The 20,341-nt window shown below is 34.5% G+C and overlaps 1 protein-coding gene across 1 annotated transcript in view; it reads right to left on the reverse strand.

Moving 5' to 3' along the window:
• Positions 1 to 1,242: 1,242 nt before the first annotated feature.
• The window catches only part of LOC128999057 (uncharacterized), a 57,382-nt gene continuing 38,283 nt past the window's right edge, over positions 1,243 to 20,341 (reverse strand). The window contains exons 7-14 of the mRNA XM_054425414.1: positions 14,347 to 14,497; positions 10,198 to 10,415; positions 9,308 to 9,444; positions 7,386 to 7,540; positions 6,257 to 6,335; positions 5,110 to 5,272; positions 3,189 to 3,357; positions 1,243 to 1,704 (exon numbers count right to left, since the gene is read on the reverse strand). Of these exons, the coding sequence (XP_054281389.1) occupies positions 1,499 to 1,704; positions 3,189 to 3,357; positions 5,110 to 5,272; positions 6,257 to 6,335; positions 7,386 to 7,540; positions 9,308 to 9,444; positions 10,198 to 10,415; positions 14,347 to 14,497 (1,278 nt within the window). The 3' untranslated portion in view covers positions 1,243 to 1,498. The remainder of the gene's footprint in view (positions 1,705 to 3,188; positions 3,358 to 5,109; positions 5,273 to 6,256; positions 6,336 to 7,385; positions 7,541 to 9,307; positions 9,445 to 10,197; positions 10,416 to 14,346; positions 14,498 to 20,341) is intronic.

Below are 20,341 nucleotides of genomic sequence, written 5' to 3' on the forward strand. Positions count from 1 at the left end.
AAAAATATATATTGTGTAAATATTATATAAATATTATGTATACAAATGACAATTTGAACTTAAAATCTTTTTGGGAACAGTAGGAACCTCCGAATTACTTATTACGAGTAAATCCATGAATATATATAAATATACAAATACATAAAGAAATATATTGAGACATGTATAAGATATATTTATATATATACTGTATGAGTATTAATAAACAAGCCAGTAAGTAAAATAAAAGAACTTTCATAAACATGTAAGCTAAGCTAATACCTAAAGAATCATTAAACATCACATCGTAGTTTTCTATTAAAGAAAGCCATATAAATTAAATATAACAAAAATCGAGATATCAAAATAAATCTTCTTCAGTTCACTAAAAACATTTCAGGGGCTTTACTTTTCACTCTCTACTTAAGTCTTGAAACTCTGTGGTAAAAAAACATATTTCAGAAAGACAATTGAAAATAATGAAATATGCAATTGGTTAGTTTTAACTATCACTTGGATTTTATAACAACTAAAAACTAGTTACTGTAAATGAATATAGGTTAATGTATCCAAACCTGTTTATTGGAAGCCATATATAAAACAAACATATAATGATATATCACAAATAAATAGTCTACTATTTATATTTGGTTTATTCTTTGGATGGGAGTTTTTTTTAGGATGGTATAAGTTTATCTAAGACGCTCACACTATTTAGTCATAAAAATATTATAGATTGTAGTTTAGGTTAGGAGTTTACAATCAATAAAAATAAAACTGTATGCCCATAAAAGTCATGATGGAACTGAGAAGAGGTATTTTATTGCTCAATATAAATATCTACCTACAACTTAAATAAATAACTTAAGTCTAATGTTTTTAAATCAAATAATCTAAAATAGCCTTGGACTGAACTGGATTAACAATTAACAAAATCCAGTCAACTTTCTTAAAATCTCATAAAATTTTAGTTTTTCAAAAATTCAAATATTTTTTTTTTTTTACTTGCATGGTTATTTTCATTTAAATGTTTAGTTTACTTATATAATTATTTGCATTTTAAGTTACCCAAAATTAGTACATAGTTATTGTATCTTATATTAAATAAAATCATTAAAAATCCATAAAAAATGGCTCAAAATCTTTTAATTAGAAAAAAATACTATAACCTTATAAAATACAACTGTTAAAACACAGTTCTGAGCACTAATGCTAGAGTATGGAAAGTAGTTGTTTAAAGCTAACTCATTTATACATAATATTAAATTTAAAATTGTAAATAATGTTATCCATAACTGTACTAACTTATGAAAGTTATGACCTTACCCTTTCACCAAATGGCAGTTGACAGTTACAGTTTTTTTTCAAGTTTTAACATGAGTTGTCATTTTAACGTCAGAAAAAAGTAAAGAATTTACAATTAAATTTTACTTAAAACCTTATTGAAATAATCTTGTGTACAATGAATAATATATGAGGAATTAAAACACAGTTTCTAAGTGTAACGTTCGATGGTGGCTCAGTTAAGAAAACATCTTGGTGGTGAGGTTAGGTGTCCGATCCTCGGTTCATCCACCACAATCTTGGCTAGTCTGCGAGCTCGGCAACACATGACGGTCAGTGATAGGCCCATCACGCAAAACACTGTGGATATCAGAGCCAACAAAGTGGCCACTAGTCCTGACCTCACACACACCGAGTTCACTGAATCACTGTTGTACGTACCTGAAAATCACACATAACCTTCAATAAATGGTCCTGGCTAAAGAAACAGCTGATCTTAGTCAGTAACAAAGTTATCATCTCATCCATTTAACACTCAATGTGTAAATCTTCGCTTACCTACGCCTGGTGTATTGGCGTCGTAGGAATCTATTCCAACGATAGTATCATGGTGTGTAATGGTACCATGTTTGAACATAAAGATGTATTTTGTAAAGTTCAAAATGAATGGTAAATAACATAGTTTTGTGACCTTTCCCATTCGGTTATATTGCTAAGACTGATAGGTACAAGTTTCTAAAACTATGCTATTGTTATGTGCTACAACGTATTGACAACAATATCTAGTTTGAGTCCTAAGCTACAATTAACTTAAGCCATTCAGAGTTTCATTGCTGAGGGCTAAGGAGTAGTGTTTGGTCATTGATCCTTTGATATCGATATTTCCATCGATAGTAATATCAATCCCTAAATAAATATCAATATCAAACAATATCGTTGGAGAACTATCAATATTTTTACACTTGATATTACTGACATTTACTGTATCGGTGTAATCGGAATATTTCAACTGCGGTGAGACCGCCACTAAATGTCACAATAATTTAACTGTCAAACAAAAGTTTTTCAGGGTTTATTCTATGTGAAATGCGGGTATTTACATGTTAAAGAGATACTGTTGCTTACGAAATAAGATGCCAGAATAAGAGTGAACCTAGTAAAACTGTAAAACGCTAATACAGCCATCGTCACACAGCATTCGTCTGCTTCCACTCAGTCCACTAACAACCTCGTAAGTCCTAACCAATAACAATAACCGAAACAAAACATCTAAAACCAATTAGTCAAAGTCAGTCCACTTCACTTTGCGTCAGGTCCTTTCTTTCGTTGCCAGCCGCCTCACCACCAGCAATGATCGCAAAAGTAACAAAGAAAACTCAAACTTTGACTGAGTGGTTGAATTAACGTTTTGGTAAACTTAGTTTCAAAATTAAAAAAAATAGTTTTAAAATTCAAAAATAGGCTCATTGTATAAGTACTTTTGACGCTAAAAAATTTAAATATCATTACTGCCAATATCGATAAAAAAATCAATGACAAAAAATATCGTTGCATTTACAGCGAAGTGAGAAATTTCGAATTTCAGACTCAAAATATCGATATTTCTGATATATCGATTATTGATACCACTGATTATTGACATGGGTCTTCCAAATAGTAAACTCTTACAGTTTCAAAACCAATCTTGGCTCAACAAGCTGAGGTATTTCATCTCTCCATCGTGGGGTCTGGGGAGGGATGACTAGCTCGTACTACACTTGAAAAATGCTAGCAGCTCAAACACTCGCTAAGAAATCTCACCTTTAAAAAATCAGCCACCAATATCACCACATTCAGAAGTAACCGAATCCTACTTTCATACAGAAATATTACGAGTGTTGGAAACAACTGATTATTATTCACAAGTTACAGTAATATCAACTTACTGTTCAGCAGAGATGCCTGGTCCGATCCTTCACCCTCTTGGAGCACTCGTAAACTCTGGAAGAGGTTGATATTCTGAGATAGAGGAACAGGAGTGCTAGTCACTGACTGCACCTCTGTTACTGATCTTTTTGTGACTGACTTCGCGTTCCTCCAATGGCATGGCTGGCTCTGAAAATTTACAAAACACACAATAATAAACAAAATTATCAAATTATATGCCTATTTTATAGGCCACTCTAATAATAAAATTGAATGAATTACTTTGCAGAATTTAAATTAGGTATAAATCATTCAGTTATTTGTGTCTTTATCAAGAGATCTTAATCAATGTACTACTTCAAATCTGTGACCGACGTTTTGTTCCTTGCATCATCCTCTACTACTTTAGCTAATAGCTGGTTCCTACCCCTATAGGATTACTAAAGGTGGGAGCATACATTTTCTTTCACGTCTTTGAATACTTTGACAAGACTAATTGATCCTGAAGGGTGGGAACTGGCTAGAATAGGAGTTGATGAAGTAATGAACACGTTGAACTCAGATTTGAATTAGTTTGCTTTGGTGACGAGAGATTGATGAAGACCTTAAATTACGGAAAACCCTTGTAGATCTGCAATTTGCCAATCACATTTACATCTAAGAAAAGTATGTTTAACTGGGTACATACAGGGTGGCTGAAAAGTAACTTGCACCCCTCCTTAACTTTTTAACCATTTGAGTGAAATATTTGAAATCGGTATGCGGCAACCTTCTTAAATATAAGGGGCTGAAATAATGATGAGTAATTTTGGAAATTTTGCCCTTAGCAGTGGGGGTAAGTGGTAGCTCAAAATTTCAGAAAGGAAGTATAGCCAACTTTGGTATGATTTTAAAGGCCTTGACAAAACTAAACGATAGGCATAAATAAAACAAAAATTGGACCACTAATAACAAAATGGCACCCTGCTAAAACGATTCAAATCCAATTAACCATGAGGGTAGCTAAAAAGTAAGTTGTACCCCTCCTTAACTTTTTAAAGATTTGACTTATTTGAAATAGGTTTGCGGCAACCTTCTTAGATATGAGGGCCGACAAAAATTATGGTTAATTTTGAACATGTTGCCCTTTAGGGGTTGTGGGGGTAAGGGGTTGCTCAAAATGTTCTAATGGCAAGTACTCTGGTATCATTAGGCTGGTTTATACGTGCATTATCAGACGCTAGTTATTAAAAGTAATTTTTAGCTGCCATTTTGTTATTAGTGGTCCGTTCTCCATTTCATTTATGTCAATTGTTTAGTTTTGTCAAGACCTTTAAAATGACACCAAAGTCGACTATACTTCTGTTTAAAAATTTTGAGCTACCCCCAACCCCTACTGAAGGGCAAAATTTTCAAAATCACTCATCACTATTGTAGCCTTTCATAACTAAGAAGGTTGCCGCAAACTGATTTCAAATATCTCAAATGGTTAAAATGTTAAGGGGGATGCAAGTTACTTTTAGCCACATTCATGGTTAATTGTAATTGAATCGTTTTAGGGTGCCATTTTGTTATTAGTGGTCCGATTTCAATTTTATTTATGTCAATCGTTTAGTTTTGTCAAGACCTTTTAAAATGATACCAAAGTAGACTCTACTTCCCATTTAAATGCTTTGAGCAACCCCCTACCCTCACTACCCCTGAGAGTGTAATTTTTAAAATTGACCATTATAGCTGTAGTCACTCATATCTAAAAAGGTTGGTGCAAACGGATTTTAAATATCTCAAATTGTAAAAAAGTTAAGGGAGCGCAAGTTACTTTTCAGCCACCCTGTATTTGGAGTTAACATTTATAGTGTTTATATGGATCAGGGAAAAAAATGAGTTAAAAGTTATTTATTGGGAAAAAACATAAGTAATCTTTCCCAAATGATGTTACACGGATGATGGGTTGAAAATTACCGGGCAGCGTCCATGACACATGCGAACGTCGCATTCTATGTAGAGAGCTGGCGATCCTGTGAAGCGGAAGGTCTTCATGTAGGCAAACACCTGGGTCTCAAACACCCCACTTTCACTCCAAGAACCTCTGAATCTGCTAATCAGCTTGTCATCAACAGGACACCTGGAAATGCATATTATCGTTTTAGTTTTTCTGAATCAACAAATATATTTTGGTACGTTTCTTCTAGATGTGTAGTGTATGTGTATGTGAATGTGTAGTGTAACAAATACCATGGTGGAAAAGAAACTGTTTAGCATAGCCCTTGTGAAGTTTCTCCTGCGAGTATTTATATATTTTTTGCAGCATTATTACCTTGCAAACTCCTTTATTTACCAATTTTCCTGTTCTACATATATGTTGATTATGTTATGTTTTTACCATTAACTTCAAACACTGTATACCACAGAGTAGTCTTGATTATTGGATCGCCAGGTATATTTTGTGTTATTTAAGCCTCTCTGCAGGCGACCGAGTAAAAATTTAGCGGGTAAGTTGACCCAACCAATTTTTTACCGCTCCTGTCTGTACTCAGAAAATAAGAGTCAGGCTTTAGGAACCTGTGCTTAATTGTTTTTTCTGATAGTGTTGGCGCACTGCATTCCACAGATTTGGTCAACTCCTCTTTCATCTCTGCTATTCCTCAGAGTCAGCCAGTATTGTTTCATTTTATGTTTTACAGTCATAGTACTGTAGTGGTGTGTATATAGTAGAATATAAAAATATTAATTTTAACTGAAAACAAAGTTGAAGACTGCAGTTCCCAAAGTCAACTATAATAGCTATTTAATTAATGTTGATACTAAAATACGAGTACAACTGTCTCACCTCAAATTTTCAAAGTACCTCACCTTAATCCCCAATACTGTTTAAGGGCCTTTCAAAGTTTCATTATGATTTCTATTCTATGTTTAAATAAAATTCTTTAAAACCAAAAATCCCACTCGACGAATTCTTAAATGATAAGGCAACTACAACTTAACTATTGTCCATTAAGTGGATACCGTACTGTGAAGTCCATTGACTTGCTCACAAAGGAATCTATTAAGATCACTAAACATAGCTAGGCTTCATAATTTAAAATCAATAAATTAGAATCAAACATACCCATATTGGTCAATAAGTTGAATTCTTTTGTTGGCACCATTATGAGCATAACAGTCATTCACTACTATGTCAAACCCATCTAAAACAAGGATTACAATGGTTAGAAATGAGAATTTTATTCATATGGTCTGAGAAAATTATAAAAAATTAAAACACAGTAGTTTTTTGCATCTATCTTTTGCATGTTTGTTGAAGTTGCATTTAGTAATCTAAGTAAAACTTTAACGACATAATGTTGAACCATATCATATAAAAATCATAATATAAATGTCCAACTATCTGAATTATTATAAGGTGGTTAACCATAGTAAAAACACCTGTTATAGTGAAATTTATAATGTGACACTGTTGATAAATACAAACACAATTAACAGTGATATACAATAATGTTTTTACTGTTCATTATAATATTCTTTGGTTAAATCAGCAGCTAAACTTATAAGCTAGAAGAATGGATAGTTGATCAATTGATCATGTCCTTGGGGCCAGATGATCCTTTTGTGCTCTAGTGATAAAAGGAATACCTTAGTATTCAACACACATATTGAAAACAACACTGCAATATGTGCATTAACATTTCCATTTTGTGAAGATCAGGCAACTGTATTACAGTCTATAGGTAATTCAAACACTCGATAAATCAAAACTATCGATAATTCAAAATAAAGCTCAGTCCTTAGAGAATCGCTTAATATTTTGGTGTTCTACAATGTATTTTGATACACTAGATATTTCAAAGTCCAAGCTGAGGCAGACCGACTTGGAATACACAGCTATTTGAAGTTTTGTTGGCAAAACCCATCCTCTAACTTGAAGGGAGGGATTCCCTCCTGCCATAACAAGAAACCATACATTCTGTTAGCACAGTAGTTTGCTCGAAATAATGTCATTGATGACGTAAGATTTTGTAATTTTATTAAGTAAATGATTTTGTACTAAAAAATAAGATGTTGTTTGTTTAATTGGAATGGTTTATTTTCCTCTTGATAAATCAAACCTCTTAATAATTCTAAACTCTTGATAATTCAAATTTTTTTAGCTTGGCCCACCAATTTCGAACTATCAAAAGTACACTAGATTTGTATTGCTGCAACTCTCAGTTGGATAACTCATCAACGTAGATGTTTACCGTATTTGCTCCTCATGTAGATGATGAGTGTGAGTGGATCACCCACCCTGACAGGTCCTCCCACTCTGTTGCCAGCTGTTCCATATCCATACCTGATCTCCATGTAACACTCTGGGGGTGAGAGGGTGAACACCACAGGGTTACCGGTCGCCACTCTGTAATCACAAATTACATTGTTTAGTACCAAATTAAGTTTTTGAAATTATTTTTGGAGCTACTGGTACTATTGCTCATGACATCATGAAGACAACGCATCCCCGCCACCGCAAGCTCTCATGCACTGACCGGGGTCGTGCAAAGACACACGCTACCGCTTCTCTTCATACTTGACATTTAAATTGTTTCTTCACTAAACTCTCTAACTGTCAGTTCAACACCCCCTTATAGTGTACACTCGCTATAGATTCACACTCACTCCCTACAGTTCAACATCTCTCATGGTTGACAATCCCTACAGTTCCACACTCCCTTCAGTTCAACACCCCTTATAGTTGAAACTCCCTATAGTTCCACACTCCCTTCAGTTCAACACCCCTTATAGTTGAAACTCCCTATAGTTCCACACTCCCTTCAGTTCAACACCCCTTATAGTTGAAACTCCCTACAGTTCAACACCCCTTATAGTTGAAACTCCCTATAGTTCCACACTCCCTTCAGTTCAACACCCCTTATAGTTGAAACTCCCTACAGTTCCACACTCCCTACAGTTCAACAACCCTTATAGTTGACACTCCCTATAGTTCAACACTCTCTAAGTTAAACATTCCCTACAGTTCAACACTCCCTACAGTTCAACACCCCTTATAGTTGACACTCCCTACAGTTCCACACTCCCTTCAGTTCAACAACCCTTATAGTTGACACTCCCTATAGTTCAACACTCTCTAAGTTCAACATTCCCTACAGTTCCACACTCCCTACAGTTCAACACCCCTTATAGTTGACACTCCCTACAGTTCCACACTCCCTACAGTTCAACAACCCCTATAGTTGACACTCCCTATAGTTCAACACTCTCTAAAGTTCAACATTCCCTAAACTTCAACACTCCCTATAGTCCAACAACCCTTATAGTTTACACTCCCTACAGTTCCACACTCCCTTCAGTTCAACACCCCTTATAGTTGACACTCCCTATAGTTCAACACTCCCTTCAGTTCAGAATCAGAATCAGAATCAGAAAAGCTTTATTCAAGATTTATACATTATATACCTACATGAAATATATGCATAAATACAGAATGGCGTCAAAACAGCTTATTACTAATTAAAAATACTTTGTTAAACTAAATAAAACAGGAAAATTTAATTAATGTAATTACATGTTGTAAAACTCTTCAAATGAGTAAAATGCTCTATCAATTAGTAACAATTTAAGTTTTTTTTTAAAAGACCTAATGTTTAAACCCCCCCGTAGTTCAACACCCCTTATAGTTGACACTCCCTAGAGTTCAACACCCCTCATTGATCGACACTCCCTCTAGTTTGACACTCCTGTAGGTTCGACACGGGCTGTGACATCTTAACAGCGGTCGATGACGGGTTTGCTAAGGTAAAAATTGGAGCCTTCTTATTGTTTTCATGCACACAAAAACTCAATAATTTAACTATTCCATAATTTTTTTTTCAAACATGCAAAGTGAAAAGCAGTTGAATATTACAAACTATTTTTTAAAGTAAGAAACTAAAGAATGTACGATGTAAGTTGATCCGTTTGTTTATTTTTGTTCAACTTTTTATTATTGATTAGGTCTGTTTGCTTTATCTTGTGTTTTAAATACTTATTGTGTTTAAATGTCCAATATACTCCCTTATAGTTCGACACCCCCTTTAGTCCACAAAGTGTCAAGCTATCATCAAGGTCCTACTGTAATACAAAACTTCACCATACACATTAAGCTATACCAAATATCCATACTTACTCGACATCCAAGAATGGAAATGTAACGGTTTTCCAGAAGTCGTATCCGTACTCGCAGGTTACTTTGAAATGTTCGTCCCACTCTTCCTCAATCATAGGGTTGTATTGCACTGTTACCGTGTTCCACATCAGATTTTTCTGGAAGTAAATACAAGCTTAAAGCTATCAATTTGGTGTGCTATAGTCAGTTTGAAAATCTATTAAATCATAGATAAATATTTTTATTTTAATCAGATCAATATGTTATAAATAAATAAGATTCTCAAATAAATAAGATTTTAAATTAGTTCATTGTTGTTCTTAGAAAAAAAAATTTGTATCACATACGTAATACGTATTATATGTAAAAAAAACAAAAAAAACTTATTTCACCGTTGTGCAAAGCGGTGTTATATATTATAAAAAGAAATGGAAAATTTAATTCCATTTTAATTATTATAAATGTAGGAAATTGCACAGACAGTGGTAAGAACATTCACATTTAAATCAATCAACGTACCAAAATTGTTTTTAAATTTTCATAATTAATAATTATAATTAATTTTTAAAATAGTAATATTAAAATTATCATTGATTTTATTACTTGAAGGCAACATCCACATTACCTCTCTCATTTCTAGATACTCAGGGATAATAATAAACCAATACATTTTAAAGATAAGCAAATTCATTCTCTGAGTTTGAGAAGGTGAAAGCTTTAACTAAACTTTAGCTATTTCTCAGTACATGATTTGTGCTTGGGTACGCATCACCATTATATTTCAAATCAAAACTCTTGCAAGTGTTGATTTCTTCTCTCGTTAGAATAAAATAAATTTTAGGATCAAATATTTAGTTTAAACATGTGATGTATCATATGTAATTTATAATCAATTTAAAAGTAAAACTCACTGCAGGGTTTTTCCTGGCGTCCTCTTGCCGAGAATTCTTCCCTAACGTGCCACATCTATTGAGCTGAATGTAGAACTCGTAATAGTCTCTCCCTGTACCATTGATATAGACACAATCTGGGTCGTAGGAGTAGCCGGAAGAGTAGAGCAAACCTCCGAATGATCCATTAAAGCCGATTCTGATCTTCATGTAATCGTCTTGGCACTCAGCTTCAATATCTGTTATAAATATAAGGATAAGTTTAGTTCCCCTTGCATTATACCCCTTGTGATATAGTTTGGGAATGGGATTACTTTTTTTGTTGTTGCTTTTGTTCTTGAGTAAGATGCATGTTCTTGTGCCACCCTATGCATTTCGCTAGCTTACATGGCATCTTAAAAAAATATCTAAGTAATAAGTTCTCTAATCATGACTTATGCGCCAATAGTATTGACTGTACATAATTTAATCTTTTGTTTCATTCCACTATATGTACCATGCCACACTACAACACAAGACCAAACATGGACGAAATTAAACAATCGTGGTAATTTCAATTGAACGAGATAAGGACAGTATAATATTCTACCAGTTATATACCTGGTAGTATAGCACACTATCACAAAAAAGAGTAACTGGAGGAGTGAAAAAATTACAGCTTCAGAAATATCGAAGGGACTGCCAAAGAAATTGTACTCTGTGAAGCTACATAAAGGAATTGAAGGATCTTAGACGTTATACCTGGATGTTGATAGTAATATTTCAATGCTTAATGAACTGCACTCATTGTAAGTTTGTGGCTCAGGCAATAGCCATCAGGTCGGTTATAGGTAGAGCTAGAAGGATTACGGGAGGACCTTTTCCTTTGAGGGCCCTATCCCTATATGAATAAATCCTCCCATAAACCCCCTCTTTCCAGATAGCTGGATAATATTTCAATATCAACTTTTATTGGACCTTCTGATGACCCAACCTATGACAATCCACATAACCATCATCAACAAACAGAAGAAGTACAAGCAGTCTCCAGATCTCGTAATATCTCGGTTTTCTCTGTGCTTAGGAGCGCTTAGTCCTGATAGAAGAGACTGGATATGCATTCTACATATAAAGACATTGCTTGTCCGTTATTGTTTCAGAAATGATTTGGCAATTAAAGGAATTACATCAGAGTACCCTGTATTCCCCAATCCTTTATATAAATAAGTGGCTAAACTGGCAACCAACAGTCCAACACACTGAACCTTGATGAAAACGTACTGTAAAGTTTCATATTTACTGTTTTCAAATTGTTATCCCATACCTTGGTAGCTTCTCATTGTCCACTGTATCCCTAACTGGCATGATCAATGGCCCCCTATTGATTCATCCAGCACTTTACTACTTCATCAGCATCGTCTATGCTTGCAATTCCTGGGTCTACAAACTCTTTTTACCATAGATTAACAACTTTCTTCTAAGAACCACTGAAGTATGATTAAAAATTTGCTCTTATCGGAGACTATGATATAACAATAAAGCTCAGACTTATCTAAGTTTTTCACCAATCTTTCCTCATCCTAGCACACGCTAGAAAGTACATGTTCACCTACAGTAATTGCAAAATCCTCGTCTGCTAAAAACCTCCAAATTTAATAAAGCTGCTTTATTTTGTTTTGAAAACAGATTAAAATCCTAATTTATCCATCTAAAATATTTTTTTAGGACTTCATACTTAGCAAATTACTGTAGACTTCAATTCCATTGCCATTTTATTGTTAACTATTTTGAAACAATGCTGTACTGGTATAGTCCAATTCCTGCATTAAAGTTACCAATAAATTCAAACTTGGTTTTTAAAATACTATTTATTTTTGTGAACAAGGAATTTTATAGGAGACTTAACAAATTCGATTTAACGCTCACCTATTAGATATAGTTCACAGGGTGGGACTACTTTCCTGAAAACGGTAGTTAATTGCTTTACTAGCACAATGCAAACTGATCTACATCTGTATGCAAATAGGTGCAGAGCTGTCTTCCCCATCATCCATCATGAGCTATCAGCCCAATTGTGTTTTAGTTCTTATGCAATCTAATGCAACAATCAAACAAACATCTCTTTCAAGTTTTCTAAATTATTTCTCGCTGCAAATTAATAAATATCAATAATTTAGTTGTTATTTGGATATAATAGTACAGACTTCAAATATTAATCAACCATAAAGCTATAATCAACCATATTCAATTAAGAATAAGTTAGGTGAGCTATGAGCCTGAAGAACTTTTAATCTAGGGAGGTTTCTATTCTAGATTTTTTTATGGAAAATGTCAACTTGCTATGATCAAAGTATATTGAAATTTGTTAATTGGTTTGTTTATTCAACGAAAAACTCAATATCGAGTAATTGTGTGACTAAACCCAAAATGTTTAAGATGCTAAAGATGAATCCGAAGTAAAACTGGTAATAATAAATATTTGGAAAGATTACAATGATGACATCAATATTATTTTGAGAAAATCTGTTAAGTAAAAAAAATTCTGATATTGCACAAGTTTAAATGTGATTTATTTTCCTGGTGGTAAGTTGAATTATTTATGTAACTAACCTGCAAGAACAAAGGCTACTAATCGAGGTAACATAAATAATACAAGTTCAACTTTTACATTAGGTAAGCAATTCTTATCCTTCTCCCTTTTAATAGCGCTTTGGAAAATCGGCATTTAGTTTATTTTAGGATGCTCAGCTGCAAAATTGCTTTTTACGCTGAGTTCCGTTATTGTTAATAAATAAATAATTCCAAACATCATAAATTATTATGATATTGTAAGCCTAACAACCCAAAAAGTACAAAAGAAATATTTTCCGGTCAACATGTTCAACGATTAATTGTCTATGTGTGCAGTACCAATAGTATGATAACAGTTGTTGCATTGACCAAGCAGAAGATGTTAATAATTGAGACGTGAAAGAGCTTGAATAAAATGTATGGCCAGATCTGCACCCAATGATTTTTAACTGAATTATTTCTAGAACCAATCTTAATTCTCTACTCAAAAACGTATTCTGAGATAAGCTTAAAAACTATTATTTTGAAAAAAATATTGTTAGTGATCGACATTTATGTTGAAGTTTTATTGTTTTACAACATTTGGTTCTTTTCCCTTAATTCACTTCCACTGCTTATTTTATTGCAATTTCGATAATTTTAACAGTTGGTTTAGTATACGAATATATCAATATAAAATGAAAATATTCTAAAGTAACCTTACCAACCAAACTTATGAACAAGTTCCGGTAGTGAATAAACAGAAAAGGACCAAAGAACATTTAAACTCTTTCTGAACGACCTTAATTATTAAAATAATTAGGCACATCAAACAACTAGGACGATTATAATGTCAAGGTAGACAATATTGCACAAAGAATCACAAGGACGGTTGCGTTCAAAGAAGTACAAATCAAGTGGCATTCGATTGCAACACGTTGGAAAATTTGTTTGTGTAATTTTGATTAATACAAGTGATGTGCCTGTTTGGGAGGGGGAGGGGGCATCCTGACATGATAATATCTGGGAGTGCAGCACCGTGAACACACTTTCACTTTGGCTACTATTTATGACTTTACTCGGCCACGTCCATTGTTACTGATCGATGCTACATAACAAGTTGCTACCAGCAAACATGTTCTACGCTTCAAAACCACGATCAAACAAAGCTCTCCCTAAATAAGGGGAAAGCAAGGAAATGAACACGATTTGAAATAATATGAAAATAATTTTGGTGAGTATAAGCTGACGTTGTTCTTGATGTAATGTTCTCTTGTTGTATTAATGCATTAGGAAAAAATAGTTATTTACATCATCGTCATAAAGAATTAAAAATAATGCAAACACTGGAGACAATGGACAGCAGTAAATAATAGTAATTTTGCTTAAGGCGTGAATGACATAATAATTTAGTAAATTCCTACATTTTTAAGTTCTACTTGCAAAATGTTTTGATTTCAACAAAATTTCTCACCAGAATCTTTTAAACGAAAAGACATGACGTAGCTGCACTACTGTAATGTTTTCCACTGCAAGGGTCCAACATCAGTACCGATTTAGTGCATTACGTATGCCTTGCTTTAGATGTCATTGTGCACTGTGCAGATAGCAATAGTATGTTCACTAGGGTACTTTACTCACGCTGTACTCTCGTCTTATTGTTGCCGTGTCGTCGGGCGTCCCATCCCTCGACCGTCTGTAGTCGCCAGTCCAGCAGCAAGGGGTCTGATGAGATAGGTCTTGACCGTAGCTGGGTGCTCACAGGAACATACCCGTCCCCGACGTACACCACCTAGCATCACATACACATACATTATAAACACTTGGTTTACAAACTGGGATGGCAAAAATTGCATTATTGTTCTGGTCTTGTATTTTAAAATCGGCTCTGTATTTTTCTTACGAGTCTATCTCTATCTCTATTTTGAAAGTTCAACACTATTTCATGGTTCAAACAGCTTATAATATTCCTGTCTTACTAAACGATCGTGTATTGAACAGTGCATTCAGTTTGTCTAGTTTTCGAAGTCTTCCGGTTACTCAGCGTTTCGGCTGTGGAGTACGCTGCACCATTATGGAATGCATCGTCACATGCAAAAAAGGTTGACATTGCAGTCAATGACATGGCTCGGATTGTAACTGGGTGTTTGAAACCAACCCCAGTACACAAACTCTATCCTATCATAGGGATCGCCCCTCCATCAATCCGACGTGATGTCGCTGCCGAGGCAGAAAGGACTAAGAAAGAGACAGACCCTCGTCACCCATTACACGGCCACAAACCTGCAGAGCGACGGCTTCGGTCCAGAAAGAGCTTTTTATCACGGACACAAGTCTTGGATGGATCAATCTCAAGCAATCGGGTGGCAAGGTGGGAGGCCACGTCGACTAACCCTCCCATACCAGCCAGGGAGGAACTGACTCCTGGTGGAGGCCTGTATTACACGGTATGGAAGACCCTAAATCGAATCAGGGTCGAGGTACCAAAATGCAAGACAAACATGCAGAAATGGGGTCTCTTACCAGACGAAGAAAACATCTTGTGTGCTCGTTCAGCTCGTGTGCTCGCATCGGGGTGCTGTTCAGGATCCTGGCCATCGCTTATCTGCCCAAGCCTAGACCAGTCTTGCACATTAGATTATCTTTTTCAAGCGAATGACAAAGCCATATCGGTAGCTAGTTTTTGGAAAAACTAAGTCTGATTTCCGGACACGGAAAGTAAGTAAGTCTAGTTTTGATGTTACAGTCAACTTTATGTATTGAAGTTCTGTAAATCGCAAATTATTGATACAGTATCTTCAAAAACTACAATCACTATCGTAACATTTATCAACATTAGATTGTCGTGATGGAAGATGTCCACAATAAACTTTTGAACAACATTAATTCACCATCACCAACAATGAATTTCAAACAAAGAATTAGATTAGGTATAGTTTTCTTTCAAAACAGCCAATTTTTTTAACAAACCTCGATTCTACCTAAAATTCCGAAATTAATTGGATATGGACGAAATTAAAAACTCCAGATGCTTGTTTAGGACTCGTTATATGTTACTCGTAAGATTGAATAGGCTTAATGAACATGTGATTGGAACACACAAATCCATGAACATTAATTTAATACATACATGTGTAAAACACAACTAGGAACCGCGAGGGCTTGCGTTTCTATTCCCTCTTATCTACAAGTCGAAGGGCGCATTCAGAAGGCCTTGTCGATCCAGGAAAGAACAACAATCGAAGGGGCGGTACAGTTAAAACGTAGAGGTACACTGGTACACCTTAGCACAAGAGGGTCGTAGAGATATGCATCTGTTGACGGCGATCGCAGCATCCGGCGTTGGAAGCATTCAAGGAAAAACGAGCCGTTATCTTAGTCAGCTGTGCGGTGGCCCAGTTGCTCGGTCGGTCGTCTTCCCCGCACGTCGAATCGATACTGTCAACAAATGTGACCGTTGACTGGTGGGAACTAGGCAGATAGTCAGCTGGAGCCTTGGTACTCACCCTAGATTTCGAGAACACCCAATGAATGGGCCAAAAACAGCCTGAGGTCATAGAAGAGATAGAGGACGATTGCTTGCTGCAACTACTATGTGAGGACATCATGGTGAACACTTGACAAAGACTTCAATGGTGCATTGCAGCAGGTCAGCAATCTATGCTCTGGTAGCTAATGAAATTATGTCAAAATTACTCTCAAGTCTTGAAGAGAATTATTGAAAGGAAATTGATATTAATATGAGACAATAATGACAGGCGTTTCAGGCTTAAACGAACCAGGACCGTCTTGTTCCATATATTGATGAGATGAAGAATGAATTTTAAAATTTCGTGATGACATAAGGATTGTATTTTAATTCCTACCATACTTCTATGAACCTATTCTATTCCATGAACCGAAATTCAGCTATCGTGACGATTCGACTAGCCGATGATTCACTAACAAATTACCTTGCAACTATCGAAGAATACTTGATCCTACAAGTTTAATCAAAACAGATCAAAACAGAAATTACAGAAACTACCCTATTTGATGGCCAATCCTAATCAGAGGATAGTATTCGATGATTTAGAAATAAACTCGACGACTGTATTCTAGGCGTTACTTTAGACCAATTTTTCGTGTTAAAGAGCTACCACATTAGTAAGAAAATGGGAAATATCGTACATGGGAAATATAGTACAAAAACTGTCTGTGTTTACATACGTAGTAAACTTTCTACTCCTAAGTAATTAGTATAATCTGTTGCTATTGAACTAATGAATGTTAGTGTTCCTGAGATTTGCGTTCACCGAAACAGGGCCTATAGTGCAAAAGAGGCAGCCCTCCTCCTTTCCCCCGCCCGATGTATGACGGGAAGAGAGTCTCAATCTCAAGAATATAATACAATTCTATCCTATACAACTCCCTATTTATACAACTATAAATTGAGGTCTCCTTAATTATTGACATTTGCTTCGAACATCTTCCTAGATGGTGTTAACCATATTTTCTTTCCAATATGGTTCAATGATATCATCTTTTGAGGTCATTCATTGAACAACATCTTTCTCTCAAAATTGAACAAATAATAAGTGGGTACAAAAATATTACAAGGTAGATATTCAGTATAAAATAGTTTCAGACATTTAATGATTAGCATCTTCGTTTTTTGTTCAAAAACATCCAATTATGTATACATAGAGATGATTTTATTGTAGTGCTGATTTTGCAAACGATTCCTATCAAGAATTCTTTACGCAGAGTGTTAGGCTTCAGTGGGCAGTTTATTCCATAATCAAATTGAAAAATGTTATTTACATATCCAAGGGTGTTTTAATACCTCTCCGTTATAAATTTTATAATTCAATTTTAATTGAAAAAAAACATTTTAATTGAATGCATACGACAAAATGCGAAATGTGTTTCCGTAAAGAGTTTCTTTTGTCTAATACAGTTCATATTTTTGACAAACCTGAGAAGTGGACGAATGTACGTCAGTACTGCCTTAACAAATAAATGTATAGTGGTGTAACATACTATGCTACCTACAAGGAAGCCTATCAATAATAAAAATAGGAGGTAGCGTTTGGAAGTCAGCAAAATTGAAGTAGAACATAATTATATAAAATACTCAATTTTCTTTATATGTGTTTTTATTTTTTCTTGGTTATACAATTTTGTTGAACACTCTAAAACCATTCAAGACTAGACTATTGCTTTTTTAAGATAGTATAAACTTAAATATTCGCAGCATTCCACAAACTGTTTTTATCAATAAAAGTAATTCCTATCCGTATAAACAAGAGAAAATGTTTTAGTAAAAAATATATACCGAATGAACAATAATAATCTTTTACTTCGGTGAATGTCTTCTCCACTTGTTCCCACAAAGAATGCGGAACTTCCCGTGCATGAAAAGAAAAGAATTTGAGTGTAAAGGCAATGAGCCCGCACTCTCATGATATAAAAAATATAACAGACAAAATAAGTCGTCCGTTATGACTACAAAGGTGTTCCTGTCGGTCTGAATGCAGTTGCCAGTCACGGGCCTACATTGGCCATAAGAAGATCGGGGAACTACTATCTTCCGTCGGTGAGCCGACACAGAGACAAAGTTCTACTTCCTGTCTGTAGATGTAGTCATAGCGCGATAAAGGATACAGTTCTAGTAAAAACTTCAAAATACGAGGTGGTATTCTACTGTTGCCTAAAGTTTTGCCAGTGTGTATCAAAATGGAACATTAAAGATCCTATGGACACATGGCCTAAAGTTCAACTGGACCTGACATGAAACTTAGTCTTATTCAAGTGTAATAATAAAACTACCCCTGAAAACAATAATGATGTGTAAGAAGAGATATGGTAACGTACCGGTATTAATAAAATCAAAATGCAATAGGATGCTAAGACGAGCTTAGGAAAGATGCGGACAAGGAAAGTTAGGGACAAGGAAAGTTAAGGACAAATATAGGAGAGTGACTCGGATGAGGGAAGAGATGAGCTGAACTAGGCTCTGAAACGACTCTTTAAAACCGTTCTCCTGTTTCAGTTCAACGAGAGCTACAATAAAGGCATTGACTTTAAAATCGTAATTTTGACTATTTCCAAACAGTAAACTTGAAATTGTTAAAGTCAGTCGAGTAACTGATTGATTCAGACCCAATCACCTAGTTTTGCAATTTTTTACGTATTTTGGATAGGTTTAATATACAGGCATATTACAGAAAATATAAAAGTATTCTTTGCTATATTACTACTGAATATGATATTGTTAAAATATTCTGACGTAATTAAGCGTCACAATTTTAACTCATTTAAAGATATTCAGCGTCACACATTTAATATCAGAATAAACTTGTTACTTGTGAATGTGTGCCACATACTTTGTAAAATATTGTGTTTTGTATTGCACACTGCGTGGGAATATGGTGTTTTGGTTATTTTTGTGACTAAAAGCCTCGAGTTTTATCTCAATTTCAGATTCGCTGTCACTTTTGTCGGAAACACCCAAGAAGACAATTTACGTGACCTACTCTGGGAAAATTACAGCACTGATCAAGATTGAATATTTTTCCATACATCAACTAAAATGTGAACTTCAAACGGGTTCAAAATAAAGCCTTTTTTAAAGCTGGTTTCGGTTAACCATTTACCATTGTAAACCATTGTTACCATTATTTCGGTTTAACAGGCTTTAAGGTTTACCATTGATGGGACATCCCTGTATTATGTTCACTCATATTTGCTTTACCTTTCCAAGAACTGACTGTTTATGGGTTTGCTTAGATTAAACAATAGGTCGAATAATTTGTACTAGATGCCTAGTATTATTTTTACAACAGGCATTTCGTTTACCTTTCCCAGTAATAGCTATTCATGGTTTGTTTCTGAATCAACAATGAAGCATATTGTGTTATGGTTCTACTTGCGCTCGTTCAAAACAACGTTTAACCAATCGCTTTGTAAATAGTCAAGTATATAACTAGAAATAGACGTATATAAAACTAGTATAACAGAACGCGTCGATTTAAAACAACTAATTCAATGGTAAAGAACAGTACTATCCTTCAAGATTTGTGTCCCTATATCGTTCTTCAAACTAATTGTCTATTTTGTGTTCAGTAAAAAATAAAAAAAACCTTACTTTTTATACTGTAGCCTGGTAAGAGGTTTAGTTTGACAAGTAAATATAAATTAAAAATACAACAATATATAAAATTGTTAAAAGCAATGCTGGATAACCTTTAAAGTTAATTTTAGCTACATTAGTTTAAGAATACCTTTTCGTACAGTTTTATTTACTTTTTATGCTTCATTATACTTTATAATTATACCTTTTGCAAAATCAAGAAATTTAAGCTTATAAAATAACGAATTTGAAGTTAATAACGAGTTACTAGACAATAAGAAAGATATGAAATAATGAAATTATTCCTTCAAAACAAATAAACAAAATAATAAATTCTATTGGAACTACGTTGCCACATTATCCAGTACTCGTGGCAAACGTAAAATAAAATAATTAGACAATTCTATTCAAGACTTGGCGAGTCCAGCCTCTTCACTTGAAAAATACAAGTTGCCTCTATCTGTGGCGACCTAAATATAGATTATAAAACCGGAACTAAACAAAATTGAATCTAAAAGTTTA

The sequence above is a fragment of the Macrosteles quadrilineatus genome, unplaced genomic scaffold, assembly GCF_028750875.1.
Source record: "Macrosteles quadrilineatus isolate MER2022 unplaced genomic scaffold, UCM_ALF_1.0 Scaffold_7__1_contigs__length_78375512, whole genome shotgun sequence".
Lineage (NCBI taxonomy): Eukaryota > Metazoa > Arthropoda > Insecta > Hemiptera > Cicadellidae > Macrosteles > Macrosteles quadrilineatus.